The sequence below is a fragment of the Myxine glutinosa genome, chromosome 5 (assembly GCF_964187855.1).
Source record: "Myxine glutinosa chromosome 5, kmMyxGlut1.1, whole genome shotgun sequence".
NCBI classification, from domain to species: Eukaryota; Metazoa; Chordata; class Myxini; order Myxiniformes; family Myxinidae; genus Myxine; species Myxine glutinosa.
Window position 1 is genome coordinate 158,341,989 of NC_136265.1, and position 23,752 is coordinate 158,365,740.

Below are 23,752 nucleotides of genomic sequence, written 5' to 3' on the forward strand. Positions count from 1 at the left end.
GAAACAATGTCCCACATACCATTTTTATGCAAATTACTGCTGCCATTATCAAAAAAACGATTTTTGACATATCTCAGCCAATATTGCAGATAATTGAAAAATGAAGGTGTCTAGACCCATGTTTTGAAGGGCATAGATCATGATAGAACTATTCATAACATGATTACATGTGTCTATGGTATACTAGTATGCTAATTAGTGCTTTATTTACAAAATAATCACAGTTTTACGAAATAATAGACTCATATTAAGGTCCGTCTACACAGACGTTAACACAAAGTTTTATTTTTCTAAATATTACAACTGTCAAAATAGTCCTAGCACTCAATGTGACCACTCTTCTCTTGCTTGTTTTAGATAAACATCATTAGCATTAGTGATTCTACACTGAGTCAGTCATCATCATTTTCATCGAAATCGTCAGAGTCAAACTCTTCTTCTCCTTCCTCTTCCTCCTCCTCTTCGTGCTCTCCTGTGTTCAGAAGATCCACCAGTGAGGTTGGTAGGATGGGACCACTGGACCACATTGGTTTCAACAGTCCTTCATCAGTCCTTATCCATCCTTGCTCCTCATAAGGTTTTGGCTTTTCGATGATAGGTTGATCGGCTCTTTTGTACAATGCTACGCGGTGGTTCACACGCTGGATGTGCGGCTTCAGGGCAGACTGGCATGGAGGAAGGCGAGCCAGATCAACCTTGGACTTGGATGTGAGGGTCTTGTCCTCTCCCACCATTTTTCGTAGCAGCTTGGCACGGACAATGTCCACTGATGACTCGCGACTCTGGCCGTACATCACACAGGTGAATTTTTCTAACTGCCTCTCCACCTCAGGGTTGGCATCCCAGTTGTCACCCAGTTCACCGAATGCCCTGTGAAACCTGGGATTCTTCTCCAGCTTTTTCAAGGGCCCGACTTTTCCCTTCCCTTTGAAGGCACTGGTGCAGTCTTCTCCGCTGAACACATAGTACCCCAGGAGAGTGGCACAGTAGTCCTCTCCCAGGGATTCTGCCAGCTCAGAGACGTTGACAAGTTGGCGATGCTTCCCTGACCCTGTATCCAGGTACACCGTCAGCTTGATGTTGTGGGCATGGTGGAGCAGGATCAGGAGGATGTCTGTGTCCGGTGTTCTGACTACAGCGTTCTTGTATCCGATGGTAGCAGCATGATGGAGGTACAGAACCACCCTGGTATCAGTCTCTTCCTGGTTGCTGTAGATCGTGGGGAGTTCACGTACCTCGACCTGAAACACAAAAAGGCACCGCATTTCAATCACCAGTCACTGCCAGTTTCAGATCTAGACAAACATCACAGGTAATCACCTTTTTTTCAGGAAAAATTACAAATTGAATCGCCATTCACGAAGGGCTTTCAATTTTACCTTGCCATTCGTTGAGGCAAGTTGGTGGGCCTTCCCCTCCACGATCAGCACAGCCATCTCTGTTCTCTCCAGCCTGGTAGCTGCCTCTTGTCCACTCCACACTTTCAGAAGAAGCTGGCACATCTGCTTTTTGTTGTCGTCATTTGCAAGGAACATTTTGAAGTCATATGGCTTCCTGGTTGCTGGTCCAGCCAGAATGATCTTCTCTGAGCTGCCCCGCCTCAGCCTTTCCTGCGCTTTGATTGACTCAGGATGGTAACTGTCAGTGGAGAACAGAAAGTCTTTGTCAAAGTTCAGTTCTCCCACGACAGCTGATGATGGCGGAATGAGGTGCGTACATGATTTTATCTGACAGACGTTGTATGATTCCATGTGATGGCTGCATTGCGGTTAGATTAACCCATTTGCATGCTCTGCAGGCAGGAGGTATCTCGGCTGGAACAGCTGAAGCAGCAACAGAAGGTTATGGAGGAGCAGAACAAACAGAAACAGGCCGAGCTCGTCCAGCAGCTCGCTGTGAGGTGAGTGCACGATGAAGGATGAAATGAGGGTGTGTGCAGTTGAGGATGGGAGCGTTTCATTCTGCACATGAACGTGTGCACCAGGACTCGACGCACAGCAGCAGAGTCGGTAAAACTTCAGAAACTTCAGCGAGAACTTCAGAACCTGGACTTTGCCCTGGCAAATGACGTCGGCATACTACGCAGTCGTATTGATCAAGCGGAGTGTGCGTACAACAGTGCCAGGTATGGTCATGAGCGTTGGACACATTACTATACCTTACGACTGACTCGTTAATTTGTGAACATCCCTAAAGTTCTGTCACCCTACTTGATTTCCTTTTTTGTTTTTGAGTAAAAGGGTGAAGTGTTTTCAATTTTACATGTTTACTGTTTTATTATTTACTGATGCGTCAAAGTCAAACACTCTCTGAAAGCCTGTAGAATACCCTGGCGAAGTTGGAGGGCAACATTTTGGTTCTTGTTTGTGCTTCCGAGTGTGAATGCTCGTGCGAGAGCATTGGAAACTGTTATGTTTGAGCTGTGCACAAGCCAGAAAGAAATGACATCACATTTGTCATGATCAACCTTCGTGAAGTGGATATGCTCCTTGATTGGGTCATTCTGTAGGCGTTTCAGTAGTTTCTCTGACCGATAATTTGAGTTCTCATATCCATTCAGTTTCAGTTCCTCGACATAGAGCAAGCGCAAGGAAGAAAGCTGTAGAACTTTATTCTGCTGGATGACCTGGGTTTGAATGTGTTCCAGTACTGAGTTGAATGCCTTTTCATGGGCGGCTGACATGCAAGCCTGCTCCTTTGGTGCTTCGGCTCTGTGAATCGCACGCTCATAGTTGTAGAATGCTGTGCGGAAAGCTTTAAAACATGACGGATGGTGTTTGGCCTCACATGCAAAGAGGTCTTTGTTTTTCACCTTTCGATGGAGTCGATAGAGACCCATTTTCTCAGCCCGTGTTTCGATTTGCTCCCATGCATTTTCTTTGTTTTTAAAGGATGGGAAGGTTGTAGGCCTCTCAGTATTGCGATGAGCATCTTTGGTCTCAACTTTCTCACAAAATATACACTCTGGCGGGAAGATGGGTTCAGCAGAACCTCCTGGTTTACGAGGAGAGTGATGCCATGATGAGGTTGATGGCCCTGGTTCTGTATCATCTCCCAGACGATGAAAGTGGCGGACAAAGTGCTTATAACACTTGCTGTGATATCCTACTCTTTCTAGGTCATCAGGAAGAGTTGCCGGGATCTGATCACATACTGATTGCATACGACATGGGGAGTCATGCGGTTGGTTGAGACGTCTATCCCGGATCTTTTGAAGCAGTTGCAGTTTTTCTGAAGCAGATCCTTTAATTTTACGGAGGGGCGTGAAATCCCCATGATCAGACATGGATGGTACATGAAGGATGCATGTAGGAGGAGAGCTTTGGGCTGCAGGTTCTACACTCCGTTTTCTTTTGGGCATGCTTGCTGTCGATGTCTACCATCACTGTTAAATGACAAATAAGAAATCACGAATGATGTTAAAAGTGCCTGTGAAAGGAGGCTCTGAGTTTTCAGTGAGGTAACAGAGGTTCTGAGTCATGTTCTACACTAGGGTACTTTTTAGCTGACTAAACCATGTTTAGTGGCATCAAAAGTGCTAATAGCTAAAACATCTAAATTCTTCCACACTAACGTTAGCTATCTAGGCCAATGAAACATTGTGCTAAGTTACTGTAGCTAGCTCAGCTGTCGTGCCTCTTTCTGGTTCAATTCATATACAGAAGTCAACAGATATGTCTCATGTTTGGCATTAACAAAAGTTTAAGTTACACCGACATTAGGAACATACTGTACATAGATGAGGCTAGCTTTAACGTTAGCTAACATGGTGCTAGCTGGCTCAGCTGTTATTCTGCCTGTTTATGATTTCATGCAGAAACTGAAGTCAAGAGTGTGAGTAACATTATAGTTAGCATCTTACCTGGCTAGATTGGAGGATGAATACCAAGAACAACACACAGATGGAATGGAAGACTGAACTTTCAACTGAGGTATTCAATAACATCAACGTTACCAATTGATACGAGCGCGCGACATTACCAATTGATACGAGCGCGCGAGCGCGCATGTTACATGGATGGAAATGTAAAATGGCAGCTATAGCAGCACTAATTTGGATCTCTAGTCTGTCATTTCTGCACTGTGATTGGATAACATAAAAAAATATGTTTGGGAGTTAACAGCAGGAGTTGGTAGATTTTACGTGGGCTGGGTGAGAAACCTTTAAATAAGCAAGTGAAAATCTCTCGCAATACAAAGTCAATGGTGGGAAGAAAAGTTGAGTGGTACCAATGTTACTGCCAATGTCCCGCCCCTATGCAAGACTCAGGAGCATCTTGTTGACATTTAACCTTGAAAATACCTGGGTTTAGACCCCTTATGTACCATGTTAAGTTATCTGCAGTATTAACGTATCCTTATCATTTGTAAAACTGATTATTTTGTAATTACAGCATTAATATGCATACTAGTATACCATAGACACATGTAATCATGTTATGAATAGTTCTATCATGATCTATGCCCTTCAAAACATGGGTCTAGACACCTTCATTTTTCAATTATCTGCAATATTGGCTGAGATATGTCAAAAATCGTTTTTTTGATAATGGCAGCAGTAATTTGCATAAAAATGGTATGTGGGACATTTTTTCAGCTTGGGGCCATAGCTAGTCATTTTCTACACATTTTTTCCAATCTAGAAACACTGATTAGAAGTATATCTCCGGGCGGTGCAGGGGGACCTAGTCTTCCTACTAGACTACCTCTCGGGGCTCGGAGGTACACCGTGACCGGGGTTTGGGGAGGGGCACGTAACACTGGCGACAGCTCGCCTACTCTTCGTGAAGGACACCGTGGGGTCTTTAACATCCACCAACTAATACCGGTAGACGTCATACCTAGTTTAACATCCTTTCGAGGGACGACACACACACACATCGATGAATCACCTGCCTGGGAAACACCAGGTTGGCACCTTATAGCTGGGTCGGGAATCATACCCAACTTAGACCGCTTAAAGGGCAGTGTGCGTACTTCTCAGCCATCCTGCCAACCATTGTAGTAGTAGTAGGAGTAGTCGTAGTAGTAGTAGTAGTAGTTGTAGTCATAGTAGTAGTAATTGTAGTAGTCATTGTAGTAGTGGGTAGTCATAGTAGTAGTAGTTGTAGTAGTCATTGTAGTAGTGGGTAGTCATAGTAGTAGTAGTTGTAGTAGTCATTGTAGTCCTTTCTTCAGCAGAAATGGACTCCACAGTTTCGTTTGAGCATTCGGTGGTGTTTTTTATTTGAGGAACTTCCACTGTGGATGTAGCTTCAATTTGCGTATTGCAAAGCTTCTTTGCCGCTGTTTGTGCAGCGGGATGTTCCATCTTCACAACAGACCTCTCAGTCTCCTTTAACTCTGCCAAGTTAGGAGATGTCACCGGGTGGGTCGTCATTACCCCACTGGCTTCAGTTATAGATATTCTGCTTCTCTGTACGTTCTTTTGCAGATCATTAGCTGCACTTGGCAGCCGATCACATTCATGATCTGGTACTTGAGGATGAGTACTTATTTCTTCTTCCATTTGTTCAGGTTCTGTAACTATATCAAGCATTTTTCCGAGCACCCGACTTTGTTGATCGTTTTGCCATGTCCTTATCAGTTATCAGTCCTCATCAGTTCCGAGGGCCTTTATCTCTCTCACAGCAGGCAGGTACGTGGTCTTTCTGTCTTCTACCGACTCCTCTCCGGCCTTGCTCCCCCAGCTCTATTTGTGCTCTGTCCCCTAAATATTCCTACAGGCCGCACAAGATCTGCCTGCAACCCTCTTATGGTTAAACTGCCGAAATCAAGGCTCTCTTCTCACCTTCACTCTTTCATTCCCCTTTTATTCCACCTCTGGAACAATCTCCCTCACTCTCTTCAATCCCACTCATCCCTCCAGGTCTTTAAAACAGCTGTTCACAACCATCTCTTATCTTCCCCCATCCAAAACCTTGATCTTTTCTACCCCCGTTAATACACCCCAGATCCGCCTCTTTAAATCCCCAACTTCTTTCCTGGGGTTCCTAGTAGTGTTCATTTGCGTTATGTACCCCACCCTCCTCCCCCAGCCGAGTACCCCACCGAGTACCCCACCGAGTACCCCACCCTCCTCCCCCAGCCTTCCCCCTTCCACAGATCTACCAACGTCCCTGTTCTCTTCTGTTGTTGTGCTTATGTGCTTCCCTCTCTCCCCCTCTTGTCTCCCTCTCACTTCATTGCATGTTTTGTGTGTCCGTGCATGTTTTCATGTCCAATGTGTTAGCTCTTACACGAGACTCGATTCTGTATACAAAAAAAACAGAAGGAAAAAAAGTTGCATCTCCAGAAGTATCAACATGATCACCATTCCCCTCATCTTCTGGCTCTGATTTTCTCTTCTGTGCTCTTTTCTCTTTCCCTAACTTTACCATTCGTCTATGTCTGAGGCCACCTGATGATGTCTGATGTCTGTCTGAGGCTAAATGTCTGTCCGTCCGCTAGGGCCACCAGGACACGGCACAGAAACCTCTGAAGTACTACGTTCCTCTTCCTTTGACTCTTCTGGACATGGAGGAGCAGGTACTTCTTTACTGATACCTGGAGTGATATTCTCATTTCCCTTTTTCTGTTGAATGCTCTGAGGAGCAGACACTTTCTTTGAGACAGTGGGACAGTCTGCTCTCAAGTGATCCTTTGCCTTGCAAATATGACAACAATGCTCATTAGTCATTTAAAAGACCCTATAATTCTTGCCTTCAAACGGAATAACAAAGGATCCTTCCAATTCCGAGTCATTATACAGTTCAATGGAAACTTGTCTCTTAAACGACAAGATATGACGTAATGCAGGTTCACGACATCCGAGCAGCACAAGCCTAATGTGTGATCTTAGCACCCCCAATCACTCCAAGAATGGCACAGCCACATGATCAGCAATAAAGGGAGGCATGTTGGAGAGTATGATTGGTGTTCCAAGGCTCGAAAGTGGTTCTACTTGGACAAACAACCCTCCTACAACAATGCATTTCTCTATCACCGTATTCGCTGCAGCGTCGGATTTAAGGAAGAACACAGCTCTTCCATACATTGAAGAGGCTGCAACTATTACTGATGAAACAACCACAACGGACATTGCGCTCACATACGCTTCCATTTGGGTAGTTTGCCCCAACTCGCATCTCACACCATGTTTCCTTGTCAAAGACTGAAACGGGTGTGCTTTTCCCCCCAATCCTGCGCCAGAAGTGGTCGCAGCGACATCAGCCCATTCAGTATTCATTGGCATGGTTCAAAAATAATTAATTGTCCTCTCAGAACCAAGGTAACAAAAACACGTTATTAATCAAATAACGCTCATTCACACACCCGCTCACCACAGTGTGCGAATTCAGCACACTAAATGATGATTAAACCAAAGAACAAAAGGATCGCTAAGTACTTTAACGATATCGCCACAATTAGGCGTAACTAGTCCCACACGGGTGCGGCCGCACGCCATGGCTAGGCCTGAACACAAAAGGACTAATTAAATCAAACGGAAAGTCAAAGTAAAACAAGAAAATGAACCAACTCGGTTCAGATAACCAAAACAAAACAAAAATACAAACGAAAACGGAGGAGGATGAGGAGGAAATGTCGAGAAGTAACACAGCTCGAGGAGCAACAAAATGGCGTGTTGTCGTAGTTGTAGTCGTTGTATTAGTAGAAAGTATACCCCAAGGCACAAGCCCAGCTGAGGCACACATGGGTTTTCGTCGGTTAGGTGGGCTGAACTGGACTTGGGCTTTGAGTGGTCTTTGAGTGGTCTTTGAACTGGGCCCTGTGTGGGTCCTCAGAATCAAACTCAGCAGAGACAAGACACTACAAGGCGCCTTTCAAATGTTCAACACAAAGTCCTCAGAATGAGCTACTCACAATTGCCCAAAACACGCAAGGATGTTTTCAATTTTTCGCTCACTTGGAAGTCTGGAACGTAGTTCCGAGGAGCTTATGCGATGGCGCGTCTTCTGTCAGTCCGTCAGTCCATAAACACTTGCAACCTCTTCTCTGAAACCGTTGATGCGATTGTGACCAAACTTGGCACAAATGATATTTGGTATGTGTAAACTCAAGCTTGTTCACGGCATTTAAGGTTTTGGGGTCTAAGGGGTCTACCGCCCACTGGGAGTCAAAAATGATCCAGGTTTGACACCCCAAAGTGGGAATTTGCTTTTTCCTATGAATGTACACAAACTATTTTGATGAAACTTGACGACAATCCCCCCGAAAATAGGTACTTGCTTTCTTCTCTCAAACTACACACACCATTTTGATGAAACTTGATCACAACTTTCAACACCTGTTGAAAGTTCACCTGTTGAAAGTTTATATATATATATATATATATATATATATATATATATATATATATATATATATATATATATATATATATATATATATATATATATATATATACCAATGTTTGTTCAAGGCATTATAAAAATCGGGATCTCCGATCGAAGGCCCCCCGAGACTTCGATTTTCTTAATGCCATGAACAAACTTCAGTACATCACGGGTGGTGAAGGTTGTGGTGAAGTTTCATCGAAATCGTGTGTGTAGTTTCAGAGGAAAAAGCAAATTCCTATTTTGGGGGGGTCAAATCTGGACCCACTTTGACCCCGGTAGACCACCTTAGACCTCGATGTTTTTTTAATGCCGTGAAAAAACTTTAGTCACAACACAACAAATATCATTTGTGCCAAATTTGGTCACAATTCCTTCAGCGGTTTCGGAGAAGAAGTTTCAATTGTTTACGGACGGGCGGACGGACGACGCGCCATCGCATGAGCTCCCCTGAACTTCGTTCCAGGTGAGCTAAAAAAAAATCAGACCATGCAATGGGAGCACGCACATACTCCATCTCCCTGGAAATTCAAGAAGAAGGTATGAACAGGAAATGCTTATGGTTACTGTTTTCTGGGACAGTTAAGGGACAAACATAACTGGATACCTCCAAAAAGGCAATAACAGTTTGTGATGCTGATGAACTCTCCAATTTGCAAAAAACCATCAACATGAGAAAACTTCATTGAAGGTGTTTCATTTAGTGGAGGAGTTTTATGTATACCTATTTGCGCGGCATTCTTCCAAACTGCAATCAGATACTGGGCTGTATCCTACATGCAGACAATGAAGATAAGCTTTATACATTTCAAGGTCAAAAGTTATAAAATAAAGCTTTAGTTTACTTCATAATGGGTTGCTAGGCAATGCTAAAGGCAGAGTTTATGATTCTAAGTCGACAAACATGAAAGGCTGGAACTTATACACCAAAGTTGAGTCTCCTCTGGTCTGTCTAGCCTGAGGTTTTAATGTCGACCTAGATAGAAACTGTCATCCTGGTATTTCGCACGCAAGGCGATCCATCAGTGCGTGTTGTATTGGTGTAAAAGTTTTTTTTTTTGCCAATCCCATCTGTATTTCAAATATTTCCTAATAGTGGGGCAACTTAGCATAACAATTGTGCATTTTGTGAGGAAAGCACCAAATTTGGCACACTAGTAGACTATCATATTATGAAAAGATCTGGATATTGGGCCATCTCAGATTCAGAGATTTGATTTTTGCAAGATTTCGATTCGATTGGGATCGAAGAGAACACCTTCTTCGTCTTCTGTACAGTGAAGTTGCCAGCCCTGAATTCTCTGGCTAGATCTGGGTGCTTCATTGGGAGTGCAACCATGTCCCTCAGGTGAACAGGGACCCACCTGGCATAGTGTGTGTGGTCTAAGGCATGGAACCATGGGACCAGTTCCGTCAGGGCATCAAGGTACATCGTGAATGAAGCCTGCCGCAGAGAACGCACGTCGACCAGTACCAACATCTCTAGTTCCAGCATAGTTGCCCATTTCTGAAAGTTGGGAATGTCTTCTCCTCTCTGGTGACACCAGTCTTCGAACTCAGGCAAGTCTTCTGCATCATCAGCATATGTCATACAGTGGCGTTCATACGCACGGTGTTGCAGGATGTGCAGTGCCGCTGCAGTGATTTGATGAGCTCTTCTTGTGCGGGTGACGTGGGCAGCTCGCAGGAAGGAGTCGGCCGTCCCTGGCGTTGCAATCTCAGCTTGCAAATCTGCAAAATCTGCAAATCTTGCAAAAATCAAATCTCTGAATCTGAGATGGCCCAATATCCAGATCTTTTCATAATATGATAGTCTACTAGTGTGCCAAATTTGGTGCTTTCCTCACAAAATGCACAATTGTTATGCTATATTTAGCTTAGCTGCCGGACTATAACACATGTCTTGTGTGTTGCGGTCCACTTGTCAGACAAAGCCATCGTTACCCAGGTTTTCCAGCAATGTCGATTGTGAATGCAGGATAGGTATGCATTGACTAAAACATGTTCTGAGTGCCTTTGAACAGGTATGGCAGTAGGTGCCATGCGCACCAGTTTGACCATTTCAAGAACTGCAACGCTACAGGGTTTTTCATGCTCAACAGTTTCCTGTGTGTATCAAGAATGGTCCACCACCCAAAGGACATCCAGCAAATGGTTGAAAATGGCTCGTTGATGAAAGAGGCAAAAGGAGGCCGACACGAATTGTGCAGAGCAACAGACGGGCTACATTTAGTCAACTGACAGTCCACTACAACAATGGTGCCGAAAGACCCATAAAAGAATGCACAACTCATCGTACCTTGGCAGGAATGGGTGGCAGCCGATGACCGTACAGAGTTCCACTTCTTTCAGCAATAAACAAGAACCTGCAGTTGCAGTGGGCGAAGGAACGAAAACACTGGACACTGGAGGATTGAAAAACATTGCCTGGTCTGATGAATCCTGGTTCCTGCTGTTTCACACTGATGGCACGACTGGGGTATGGAGAAAACCACATGAGTACATGCATCCATCATGGCTTGTGTCAACATTGCAGGCTGGCGGTGGTGGTGTGGGTTGTGTTTTCATGCCACACATTGAGCCCCTTGATAAAAGTGGAGCAATGTTTGAATGCCACAGGATATCTGAACATCATTGCTAATCAAGTGGATCCCTTTATCGCAGCAGTGTATCCATATGCAAATGGGTTTCTACAGCAGGATAATGCCCCATGCTACAAGGTTGGGATTGTCCAGGAATGGGTTCCACGAACATGACGGTGAATTCAGTTTACTGCAGAGGCCTGCCCAAGTTACCAGATCTCAATTCAATTGAGATCTGTTGGATGAGATGGAACAAGCTATTTGGAGTAGAGATCCACTACCAGCCAACTTGACACAACTATGGGAAGCATTGGTGTCAACATGGGCCAACATCTCTGTGGAACGCTTTGGACACCTTGCAGAGTCCATGCCCCGACGAATTGAGGCTGTTCTGAGGGCAAAAGGGGGTGCAACTCAATATTAGGAAGGTGTCCCAAATGTTTTGTATACATTTAGTGTGTGTGTCTGTATATATATATATATACATATATATATACATATATATATATATATATATATATATATATATATATATATATATATATATATATATATATATATATATATATATATATATATATAGTATATGTAGTTGCGGATCTCGAGCCCGTCGACGTACAGAGGGGGGTTAAACCCTTTTCCCCCTCGGGCCTTCGAGTCCACGAGGCCGCTACCCACTTTACACTCGTGGGGCGGATTGCGGAGCAATTCCAGCCGTCACCCCCGTAGCGAGCGTGCGGAAGGGTATCTGGTCGAATCCCCAAGTACCTTCTATACACACGCCGCCACGAGAACGGGGACTGGACCTCGCACGAGTCACGCCAGTCTGATACGCCCGAGCGGTTTGCGTTTCACGTGACTCGTGCCGTTAATTCTTATTGAACACGATTGAGCGGTTTTATTTCGTACACTACGAAGCCAATAGTGGGAAATGACGTGAATGGCCAAATGGATGCAAAAGAACACAGGTTTATTATAATGTACAATTTACAATGGCCAAAGCAAAAAGACACAGGGCAGAAACTTATCGTCCTTAACTTAATCCCCGGACAAGGGCCCTTTCACTCATGCAGGGAAAGGAAGGAAGAAGAAGGACGCGCTCAAGCGCGGCCATCGGTGCCGTTCGCCCCGGTCAGCTCGTTGGGCGTGTCCCTGGGATGTTCGCGGAACGTGCAGGGAGCTCAGGCAAGGAGATCGTTGGCGTCTGTGGCCCCGGGAGAGATCGTCATCGCAAGCGCTTATACCAGGGGCAGAACGCAGACTACAGGGAGAAAGTTCGTGCTTTCAATCACAGACACAGTCACTTCAGCATCCCGGGACAGAGAGCTCAGAGACAGACAGCGCGCTGGGAGCTTGGCCACGGAGGAGAGACTCGATCACAGAGAGCGTTCCAACCACACCTACCGTTTGGGGTGCCCGGGGCAGGGTTTTATAGCCCCTCCCAGAGTTCCATTAGAATGTTCCAAGCCCCTCCCCTGCCTGCCGTTGTTAGCCACTCCCCTTGAGCTTCCATTGGCTGCTTGCCGCTTACCGGTCACTCCCCTGTAGCTCCTCCCTCGGGCCTCCCAGACTTGTTCTGGGCGTAGCACATGGCATTCCAGCCCAATGAGCACCTGGCATTCCAGCCCAATGAACAATGAAGCCTACCTACCCTTACCTATCTGCTTCAACGCATACTAACACAGGAAAGGAGACTATGCTTACATTTAATAAGAAATAACTGAACTAAGCGAGGCTACATGTTGTGGTGCAACTAACTAAGAGGGGGGCTTGCCTTTATTCTCAAAACTGCAACAATATATATATATATATATTGTAACGAATGTGGAAACGTTACAATGTGAACGTTACAAAAGCATGGTAACACCCTGTTAATGTAAATAATGGTCGCAGCCGTCCTCCTAGTTAATTCCATGAAACTTACACGCAGGTCACGATATATCTTTTAAATAGTGTATTTCCTTATTCCATGTAGGCTAAATATGTGTTTCCCACTAGATTGACTTTGCATTGTATCAAACAAAATAAGCGTAGGCCCTTCAAATTTCCCCAAACATCTCCGCTCTCCAAAGTTCCTTTCAAAAGGGTGGGAGTTGTTTTCAATCCCGCAGGCCGCCATTGCCCATGTGCTAATCTCGGAGAAGAAAGGCGTGTCTCCACCTCGTCATAAGAGGGGAGGAGTGAGCCAGCCCTAACAGCCAATCAGCACCGCGGTGAGCGACCCGGTCGGCGTGCCCTCGGAGCCGGCGGCTTAATTCCGCCCGAGGTGATAAAAGCGACTGTAAGGGACTGCTTTATGAGATGACTTGGGAGATGACCTGGGAGGAGCGAAGAGGCGGCACCAAGAAGAGCGGTGAGATGCGAAACGCTCCAAGCAAAAGAGGAGAGGTACTCGGAGAGGAAACCAGCTTTGGAGAGACGCGCTGAAAGGAGGGAGACGGCTCCACCACAAGAAGAGGAGCAGGTGTGCCGAACCAGCGCGTGACGTCTACCGCAGCGGATACGCGACGGAGGGTTTTCCCGCCAAAACCGCGAGGAATTGAGAGCTGCTGCCTCCGACTTTGCCTCCCTCTCCAGCAATCCACCTCAAGCCCTACCTGCCTGCAATATCCCCTGTGTAAGTGTGAACGTCCTGTCCTGCTCGTTGTCTTGGGGTTAAGTAAAAATGAATAGTGTAAGTTAACGATTCGCTGTGTTACTGCTTCTTCCATCCATTGCTTGTGTGTGTATAATAAATCTGTTCTTCCTCCGTACTCTTCTTCTTCTTCTTTTTCATTCTCTTTCGGTCGCTTTAGAGGTTTCCCGATTGAATATCTGTGGGGCGATCTGGTCAACGTCGGGTGGAATCGGGCTCTAATCGGGGAGTAACTGTTCGGACGCGGTTAAATACACCACCGCTCGGTCAATATAACATCTAAAACCGCGTCTGTAACAATTGGTTGTCAGGAGTTGGATTCGGACCTGGGACTAAATTTGTTAGGCCCAAATTTTGGAACACCAATTGTACTATTAGAGTAACAATTGGTGTCGAGGAGGGAGATCGGACCCGAAGCGCGCTTAACGCGCTCAAAATTACAAGCTGCCGAAATTTATTTTGTTTTATAAAACCCGAATTTTGAGATCGCGCCATGGACAATCAAGGCGATCGGATGTCGGTGGGGGAAATAGACGGGTTAGGGGTAACCCAGGACTTAGGGAAAGAAAGGGAGGAGGAGAGCAATGAGGAGGCGGTTGAGGGGGTATCAGACGCACAAAATGGCGCCTCACACATGGCCACGGCGTCCACGCCCGCGACCGTAGTAGCGTCGCTGGTAGATTTGGACCTTTTTTTCATACAAATGAAGGCCCTTATGGCCCAGAATAGCGAGAAAATGAGGGAGGAAATGAGGGCTCAGAGTGAGCAATTGGGGGTAATGGGAAACCAATTAGGGGTAATGGGGAACCGGATGGAGGCTCAGAGTGAGCAAATGGGGGTAATGAGGGACGAAGCGAGGGGTACCGGTGAGGGATTAGAAAAGAAATTTGAGGGATTAGACAAGAAATTTGAGGGGTTAGACAATGGGATAGAAGGGGTGAAACATGGGTTAACGGGGGTGGAAAATAGAATGGCTGCCCAGGAGAATCAGATAGAGGGGGTGAAAAATGGGTTAATGGGGTTAGAAAATAGGATGGAGGACAAATTGCGGGAGATAGGGGAGCAATCCGCCCGAGAAATTAAACAAATGGGAGAGCAGATAGAGGAGGTAAAAATCGGGGTAGAAACCAAACTGGATGCTCAGAGGGATGAATTGGGACAGATGAGGGTGGCATCTACAAAAGAGATGGAGGAAATACGACGAGGGGTAAGTGAGGAGGTTTCGGGGCTACGCGAGGAGGTAAAGCGAGGTGAGAAGCGTATGGAGAAAGAGGTGAGAAATAATACGGCTAAGTTACAAGGGGGAATAGAAGATCTGACGAAGGGAGTAGAACAGCTGACAGTCGGACAAAGGGAACTAGCGGACCAAGTGGAAAAGAACACTGCAATCATCGGGGGTTTGAAAGCGACACAAAAGGACATTAAAAACGAATTAATAGCAACACAAAAGGAATGTCAGATGGTACATGAGGGGTTGACGAAGAAGTTGGAGGAAGTGACAGAAGTGATGGAGACGAAGGACCGAGAGGTGAGGACGCACATCGAAACGGTTAAGGTGGCGTTAGAGGAAGAGATAGAGGGGGCGCACCGGGAGATGAAGGAGGTAAAGGAAAAATTAGAGGAGGTGGAAGAGGGGGTGAGTGAAATTAAGAGGAGACGGAGGGAAACTAAGAGGGAGATAAAGGAGGAAGTCATGGAATATGTACAAGGTCTGTGTTCAAATCATGATGAGGTGCTCACTAACCAAATAAAAAGTTTGCAGGTGGCAGAGGAGGTGCGACGACGAAGTACGGAGGTGAGTGGCAATGTATATGATGTGAGGAAAGCTTCAGTCGGCTTGGGGGTTGCTTTGGATCCGGGTGTTCATGAAAGGCCGTTGGTGAAGTGTGCGACAGGTCTGGTGTGCGAAGAAAGAGGTGTGCGAGAATGTCCGACCATGGGGTGTGTGAGGAAAAAGTGCACGCCGAGGAGTGAGTGTGCCGTCAAGAGTGAGTCGGTCGTGGCGCGTGTGCGAGGGGGTACATGGAAGCGCGGTGTGGTGAGTGTTACGGAGGAAGTAACGAAAAAGTGTGCGCGAGAGGATGCGCGAGAAAGGTGTGTAACGGACGGGTGTATGGGGAAAGCGCATGCTGTCAAGAGTAAGGGAGAATGCATGCCTGTGGTGAGTGTTACAGAGGGTGTAACGGGACAATGTGCGGAAGAGTGTGTGCGAGAAAGGTGTGTAACGGACAGGTGCATGAGAAAAGAGTGCGCTGTCGAGAGTAAGGGTGAGTGCGCGACCAAGAGTGGAGGTGAGAGTAGTGAGAGTGACACGGAGCGTGAGTTGGTTGTGGCAGGTGAGCGAGGATGTACACCTGGAATGGAAGGATGCACACCTGGAATGGTAGAGCATGAGTGGGAATGCACGCTGGAATTGGTAGTGAGGCACGTGGTTGGGTGTGCGGGTGAGAGCACACCTGTGATTGTCACAAAGGAGGTGACCGAGAAAGGGGCGCGAAGAGGTGTGTTGGTGAGGTGTGCGAGCGACGAATGTGTGCCAAGGTGTTCGGTGGTCAGGTGTGTGACCAAGTCGGTGAGCGGAATGAGTGTACCGAGGTGTGTAAGAAGAGGTACGACAAGGAGCATGGAAACGGCTGCATGTATGAGCAAGAAAGGCGTAGCGTATGCATGTAAGCGTCCAGGTGAAGCATCGACGGTAACCAGGTTAGAGGTTAGAACGACTTATAGCCGAATCGGGCCCTCGGTGCGCGTCGGGCAGCTTCGCGTGCCGCGAGGACCAGCGGGGATCCGAACCACGGCGGTTTCGAAAGAACCGCCGTACGCGATCCACGCTGGGCCTCGCGTGGAACGACCGCGTCCGGGCTCCACTAGGCGGGGCGGGCAGCCCGATAGGAAGGGTCGTCATGGCGACCACTTTCTATTGAGACGTGCCGGCAGGTCGAGATCGGGCAATTGGATGGCTACGCGCCGAGGTGGTGCGTGGGATCTCGGCTCAGGTAAGCCCCCGTCCCTGCCCCGAATGCAGGACGCATCCAGCCGCCGGCACAAAAGAATCCGCGTTCATTGCTCGGCTGTACGAAGCCGGGCTGTAGACGTGAATTGGCGCACCGAGAGGATGTAATAAGTAGACGGATGATGATGGTAGTGATTTGATACGAAATTTGTAATAGTGGGTAGAATTGGCAGTGAATGGAAAATTTTTGAATTGGTTGGAATTTGGACGAGCAAAATTGATAGTGAGAGATGCCCCGCTGTGGTGGGATGGCAACGCTGTCATCCCTCACAGAAGTGGGGGCAAATGCGCAATAGTTTATGGGGTGGCTATGACAACCGAGCCAGGGAGGGCTTGGATAATTGTAGGGATCTAGCGAAGATGACATTAGGTAACGTTAAGATTAGTTAGTGACTGATACCTGTAGTGGGGACGCAGGTAGATTAGTGTGGATTATAATGACGTGGGAGCGCAATAGTTTAAAGGGACGACTGGGAAGCGCAAGTTTCAGAGGGGAGTAGTTAGCTGAGATGATGCCGTGTGTGTGAGGATTGAACAGGTGTGATTGAACAGGTGTGATTGCACAGGTGTGCAACTGAACAGGTGGATGGAGCAGTGTATGAGTGAGTGATAGTGATTGTGTATTGTGATGACCAAATGGTCCAGGAAGAAAGGAGGGTGCAGGTGGCACCAGGTGTGAGGGCACAGGTGTGCAACAGCAGGTATGGAGAATGGTAGTGTGGAATAAATGGAGTATTGGAATGGATGGTCGTGGAGTGAGTATGGTGGAAATTGTGGAGTGGAGTGGATGGTGCGAAGGTGTGAATGGGGGAAGAATGGACCCCCATCACGGATACCCGGGGCGGGTAGTGTAAGTGTTAGGTAGAGGGTATAGGTAAATTGTGGTTGGATATTGGCATCTGTGGTGCGGGTGAAAGAATGGTCTTTGGATGGGTGCATTAGTGTTGTGGAAATGGCTGGGCGTGTAGCCTGTTAGTGTGTGTAGTTGGTTGGGCGCTCCACCACTGTAAGGATGTCGGCCAGGTGAGGCCGCAGGTGGGCTCTGGGAGCCGGTAGTAGTTGTTGTGGATGGGGCCCGAGGATCCGGAGGACGGACCCGGGTAGCCCAGTGCCAGAGGGCACCGAGTGGGGTGACAGAGCCAGGAGGGGCCTCTGCCCCAGTTAGATAGGTTGGGGTGAGGAGCTAGGTAAGCTCGGGTGGCAACTACAGTGGTGGAGGTGTGCAGGTGGGTAGACCTGCTGGGAGAGTTACACGTCGCAGCCCAGAAATTGTGCGAGGGCACCGGGAGATGAATCGGGGGAGTGAGACTCCAAATTGAGAAGCACCACAGTTTGGTCAATGGGAATTGGTTATTAGAACCCATAGTGTAAGTTGGCCAATGGATTGGCAGGGAAAGACCCCGGGTAGTGTAAAGTGTGTTAAAGTCATTTAGAAAATAGTTAGGATGAAGGATCTCCTCGCACCATCTGCATCCACTCACCTGAGGTGACAGGTACTCCACACCATGCCATGTTTTGATTATTTTTTATGATGCAAATGTTTGGATTGTGAGACGCATCATGACGTGGGTGTGACATTGTGCGTAATTCCATCTCTCTCTCCTTATGAGGATTGATGATGAATTGGTGATGGCAAATTTTGAAGTAGAGGGATTGTGGAGACAAATTTGGTATAGGGGAAATATGGGGAAGACGTGACAGTAGTGACGAATTTGTAAATGGGTAGATTTTTGTACATATGGGGTAAGGGCAAGGGTAGGGTAGGTGACAGGGGGGTGACGTACGGTAGGGACGAGCTTTCTCACTTCGCCCTCCGTACGCATTTCGCCTTGCATTGCCTTATTGATGTGTACCCTTGTGACCTTACCCCTCGCTCAATTGTCTTTCTTTTGTCTCCCACATGACCTGTGCGCCATTGGGTGCCGAGGGGAGCGTGCGTGAGGTGGCCATTGTGCGCCCGAGATTCCCAGAACCAGCATGCATTGCGTTGATGTACCACTTTATGGACCGCTGTTCTGCGGCCAAGTACCACTTGATGGACCCCAGGTTCTGGGGCAGGGCACCTCTGTTGGAGACCGGCCATAGTGGCCAGGGAATCTTGCTTGCGGACCTCGGTAAGGTGGCACCTATGCCAAACAGGTGGACCACCCTTAGTTGGCCCCTGAGGCCCTAAATAAAAACGAACACAAGTTGTGCTTTTTATTATGTCCAAATAGGCCGCATGAAGCCAGAAGACGTCGGGAAGAACATCGGCCCAGCAGAGAAAGTGAAGACCACCACCAGTTGTTTTGTTGTGTTTATTAAGAACCATGGTGACTGCGCACCGAGTGGTGTTTTTGGTGCTTTGTGGTGCTTGTGGTGTTTTTGGTGCTTTTGGGTGCTTTGGTGGTATTGGTACTGGTGCATCGATGCAATGCGTGCTGTCTCCTCCCTCCCAACAGGAATTTCTTTTTTTCTTGTTCCCTAAAAAGGAAAAAAAAAAAAACACAGGTCCTGGGTTGCGTTGTAAATAAGAAATCACGTCATTGTAAATAATGCTCCCCACCGTAAATGTATAGTTTGAGAATAATTCCGTAATTCGGTTAGCTGTGGGCTTGAGTCTGTTAGACAGGGTGCAATGCAATAGGGGGACATACTTATTTGTGTTTTAAGATTGTCACACTCAGGGTCAGGTTAATTGTAGAGGGAATTACACCTACGTGTCACACTAAGTTAAAGTTTAGTAGGCCCGAGCACGGGCCTGAAGAAAGGAGGGTGCAGTGTAACGAATGTGGAAACGTTACAATGTGAACGTTACAAAAGCATGGTAACACCCTGTTAATGTAAATAATGGTCGCAGCCGTCCTCCTAGTTAATTCCATGAAACTTACACGCAGGTCACGATATATCTTTTAAATAGTGTATTTCCTTATTCCATGTAGGCTAAATATGTGTTTCCCACTAGATTGACTTTGCATTGTATCAAACAAAATAAGCGTAGGCCCTTCCAATTTCCCCAAACATCTCCGCTCTCCAAAGTTCCTTTCAAAAGGGTGGGAGTTGTTTTCAATCCCGCAGGCCGCCATTGCCCATGTGCTAATCTCGGAGAAGAAAGGCGTGTCTCCACCTCGTCATAAGAGGGGAGGAGTGAGCCAGCCCTAACAGCCAATCAGCACCGCGGTGAGCGACCCGGTCGGCGTGCCCTCGGAGCCGGCGGCTTAATTCCGCCCGAGGTGATAAAAGCGACTGTAAGGGACTGCTTTATGAGATTACTTGGGAGATGACCTGGGAGGAGCGAAGAGGCGGCACCAAGAAGAGCGGTGAGATGCGAAACGCTCCAAGCAAAAGAGGAGAGGTACTCGGAGAGGAAACCAGCTTTGGAGAGACGCGCTGAAAGGAGGGAGACGGCTCCACCACAAGAAGAGGAGCAGGTGTGCCGAACCAGCGCGTGACGTCTACCGCAGCGGATACGCGACGGAGGGTTTTCCCGCCAAAACCGCGAGGAATTGAGAGCTGCTGCCTCCGACTTTGCCTCCCTCTCCAGCAATCCACCTCAAGCCCTACCTGCCTGCAATATCCCCTGTGTAAGTGTGAACGTCCTGTCCTGCTCGTTGTCTTGGGGTTAAGTAAAAATGAATAGTGTAAGTTAACGATTCGCTGTGTTACTGCTTCTTCCATCCATTGCTTGTGTGTGTATAATAAATCTGTTCTTCCTCCGTACTCTTCTTCTTCTTCTTTTTCATTCTCTTTCGGTCGCTTTAGAGGTTTCCCGATTGAATATCTGTGGGGCGATCTGGTCAACGTCGGGTGGAATCGGGCTCTAATCGGGGAGTAACTGTTCGGACGCGGTTAAATACACCACCGCTCGGTCAATATAACATCTAAAACCGCGTCTGTAACAATTGGTTGTCAGGAGTTGGATTCGGACCTGGGACTAAATTTGTTAGGCCCAAATTTTGGAACACCAATTGTACTATTAGAGTAACAATTGGTGTCGAGGAGGGAGATCGGACCCGAAGCGCGCTTAACGCGCTCAAAATTACAAGCTGCCGAAATTTATTTTGTTTTATAAAACCCGAATTTTGAGATCGCGCCATGGACAATCAAGGCGATCGGATGTCGGTGGGGGAAATAGACGGGTTAGGGGTAACCCAGGACTTAGGGAAAGAAAGGGAGGAGGAGAGCAATGAGGAGGCGGTTGAGGGGGTATCAGACGCACAAAATGGCGCCTCACACATGGCCACGGCGTCCACGCCCGCGACCGTAGTAGCGTCGCTGGTAGATTTGGACCTTTTTTTCATACAAATGAAGGCCCTTATGGCCCAGAATAGCGAGAAAATGAGGGAGGAAATGAGGGCTCAGAGTGAGCAATTGGGGGTAATGGGAAACCAATTAGGGGTAATGGGGAACCGGATGGAGGCTCAGAGTGAGCAAATGGGGGTAATGAGGGACGAAGCGAGGGGTACCGGTGAGGGATTAGAAAAGAAATTTGAGGGATTAGACAAGAAATTTGAGGGGTTAGACAATGGGATAGAAGGGGTGAAACATGGGTTAACGGGGGTGGAAAATAGAATGGCTGCCCAGGAGAATCAGATAGAGGGGGTGAAAAATGGGTTAATGGGGTTAGAAAATAGGATGGAGGACAAATTGCGGGAGATAGGGGAGCAATCCGCCCGAGAAATTAAACAAATGGGAGAGCAGATAGAGGAGGTAAAAATCGGGGTAGAAACCAAACTGGATGCTCAGAGGGATGAATTGGGACAGATGAGGGTGGCATCTACAAAAGAGATGGAGGAAATACGACGAGGGGTAAGTGAGGAGGTTTCGGGGCTACGCGAGGAGGTAAAGCGAGGTGAGAAGCGTATGGAGAAAGAGGTGAGAAATAATACGGCTAAGTTACAAGGGGGAATAGAAGATCTGACGAAGGGAGTAGAACAGCTGACAGTCGGACAAAGGGAACTAGCGGACCAAGTGGAAAAGAACACTGCAATCATCGGGGGTTTGAAAGCGACACAAAAGGACATTAAAAACGAATTAATAGCAACACAAAAGGAATGTCAGATGGTACATGAGGGGTTGACGAAGAAGTTGGAGGAAGTGACAGAAGTGATGGAGACGAAGGACCGAGAGGTGAGGACGCACATCGAAACGGTTAAGGTGGCGTTAGAGGAAGAGATAGAGGGGGCGCACCGGGAGATGAAGGAGGTAAAGGAAAAATTAGAGGAGGTGGAAGAGGGGGTGAGTGAAATTAAGAGGAGACGGAGGGAAACTAAGAGGGAGATAAAGGAGGAAGTCATGGAATATGTACAAGGTCTGTGTTCAAATCATGATGAGGTGCTCACTAACCAAATAAAAAGTTTGCAGGTGGCAGAGGAGGTGCGACGACGAAGTACGGAGGTGAGTGGCAATGTATATGATGTGAGGAAAGCTTCAGTCGGCTTGGGGGTTGCTTTGGATCCGGGTGTTCATGAAAGGCCGTTGGTGAAGTGTGCGACAGGTCTGGTGTGCGAAGAAAGAGGTGTGCGAGAATGTCCGACCATGGGGTGTGTGAGGAAAAAGTGCACGCCGAGGAGTGAGTGTGCCGTCAAGAGTGAGTCGGTCGTGGCGCGTGTGCGAGGGGGTACATGGAAGCGCGGTGTGGTGAGTGTTACGGAGGAAGTAACGAAAAAGTGTGCGCGAGAGGATGCGCGAGAAAGGTGTGTAACGGACGGGTGTATGGGGAAAGCGCATGCTGTCAAGAGTAAGGGAGAATGCATGCCTGTGGTGAGTGTTACAGAGGGTGTAACGGGACAATGTGCGGAAGAGTGTGTGCGAGAAAGGTGTGTAACGGACAGGTGCATGAGAAAAGAGTGCGCTGTCGAGAGTAAGGGTGAGTGCGCGACCAAGAGTGGAGGTGAGAGTAGTGAGAGTGACACGGAGCGTGAGTTGGTTGTGGCAGGTGAGCGAGGATGTACACCTGGAATGGAAGGATGCACACCTGGAATGGTAGAGCATGAGTGGGAATGCACGCTGGAATTGGTAGTGAGGCACGTGGTTGGGTGTGCGGGTGAGAGCACACCTGTGATTGTCACAAAGGAGGTGACCGAGAAAGGGGCGCGAAGAGGTGTGTTGGTGAGGTGTGCGAGCGACGAATGTGTGCCAAGGTGTTCGGTGGTCAGGTGTGTGACCAAGTCGGTGAGCGGAATGAGTGTACCGAGGTGTGTAAGAAGAGGTACGACAAGGAGCATGGAAACGGCTGCATGTATGAGCAAGAAAGGGGTAGCGTATGCATGTAAGCGTCCAGGTGAAGCATCGACGGTAACCAGGTTAGAGGTTAGAACGACTTATAGCCGAATCGGGCCCTCGGTGCGCGTCGGGCAGCTTCGCGTGCCGCGAGGACCAGCGGGGATCCGAACCACGGCGGTTTCGAAAGAACCGCCGTACGCGATCCACGCTGGGCCTCGCGTGGAACGACCGCGTCCGGGCTCCACTAGGCGGGGCGGGCAGCCCGATAGGAAGGGTCGTCATGGCGACCACTTTCTATTGAGACGTGCCGGCAGGTCGAGATCGGGCAATTGGATGGCTACGCGCCGAGGTGGTGCGTGGGATCTCGGCTCAGGTAAGCCCCCGTCCCTGCCCCGAATGCAGGACGCATCCAGCCGCCGGCACAAAAGAATCCGCGTTCATTGCTCGGCTGTACGAAGCCGGGCTGTAGACGTGAATTGGCGCACCGAGAGGATGTAATAAGTAGACGGATGATGATGGTAGTGATTTGATACGAAATTTGTAATAGTGGGTAGAATTGGCAGTGAATGGAAAATTTTTGAATTGGTTGGAATTTGGACGAGCAAAATTGATAGTGAGAGATGCCCCGCTGTGGTGGGATGGCAACGCTGTCATCCCTCACAGAAGTGGGGGCAAATGCGCAATAGTTTATGGGGTGGCTATGACAACCGAGCCAGGGAGGGCTTGGATAATTGTAGGGATCTAGCGAAGATGACATTAGGTAACGTTAAGATTAGTTAGTGACTGATACCTGTAGTGGGGACGCAGGTAGATTAGTGTGGATTATAATGACGTGGGAGCGCAATAGTTTAAAGGGACGACTGGGAAGCGCAAGTTTCAGAGGGGAGTAGTTAGCTGAGATGATGCCGTGTGTGTGAGGATTGAACAGGTGTGATTGAACAGGTGTGATTGCACAGGTGTGCAACTGAACAGGTGGATGGAG

At 47.8% G+C, this 23,752-nt stretch overlaps 3 protein-coding genes across 3 annotated transcripts in view; 1 reads left to right on the plus strand and 2 right to left on the minus strand.

Annotated features, from left to right (window-relative positions):
• Positions 1 to 253: 253 nt before the first annotated feature.
• Positions 254 to 1,639, minus strand: LOC144892067 (uncharacterized). The gene is made up of 2 exons (XM_078777232.1): positions 1,380 to 1,639; positions 254 to 1,241 (listed from the first exon to the last, which is right to left on the minus strand). Exons 1-2 carry the CDS (start codon positions 1,533 to 1,535, stop codon positions 393 to 395), a joined length of 1,005 nt encoding a protein of 334 aa, XP_078633358.1. The 5' UTR covers positions 1,536 to 1,639; the 3' UTR covers positions 254 to 392.
• Positions 1,640 to 1,679: 40 nt separating this feature from the next.
• Positions 1,680 to 2,195, plus strand: LOC144892068 (RAB6-interacting golgin-like). The gene is made up of 3 exons (XM_078777233.1): positions 1,680 to 1,709; positions 1,799 to 1,900; positions 1,985 to 2,195. The coding sequence occupies exons 1-3, from the start codon at positions 1,705 to 1,707 to the stop codon at positions 2,175 to 2,177; spliced, it is 300 nt and encodes a 99-aa protein (XP_078633359.1). The 5' UTR covers positions 1,680 to 1,704; the 3' UTR covers positions 2,178 to 2,195.
• Positions 2,196 to 2,372: 177 nt separating this feature from the next.
• LOC144892401 (uncharacterized) overlaps positions 2,373 to 23,752 on the minus strand; it is a 269,427-nt gene continuing 248,047 nt past the window's right edge. The window contains exon 2 of the mRNA XM_078778930.1: positions 2,373 to 3,385. Within this exon, the coding sequence (XP_078635056.1) occupies positions 3,383 to 3,385 (3 nt within the window). The 3' untranslated portion in view covers positions 2,373 to 3,382. The remainder of the gene's footprint in view (positions 3,386 to 23,752) is intronic.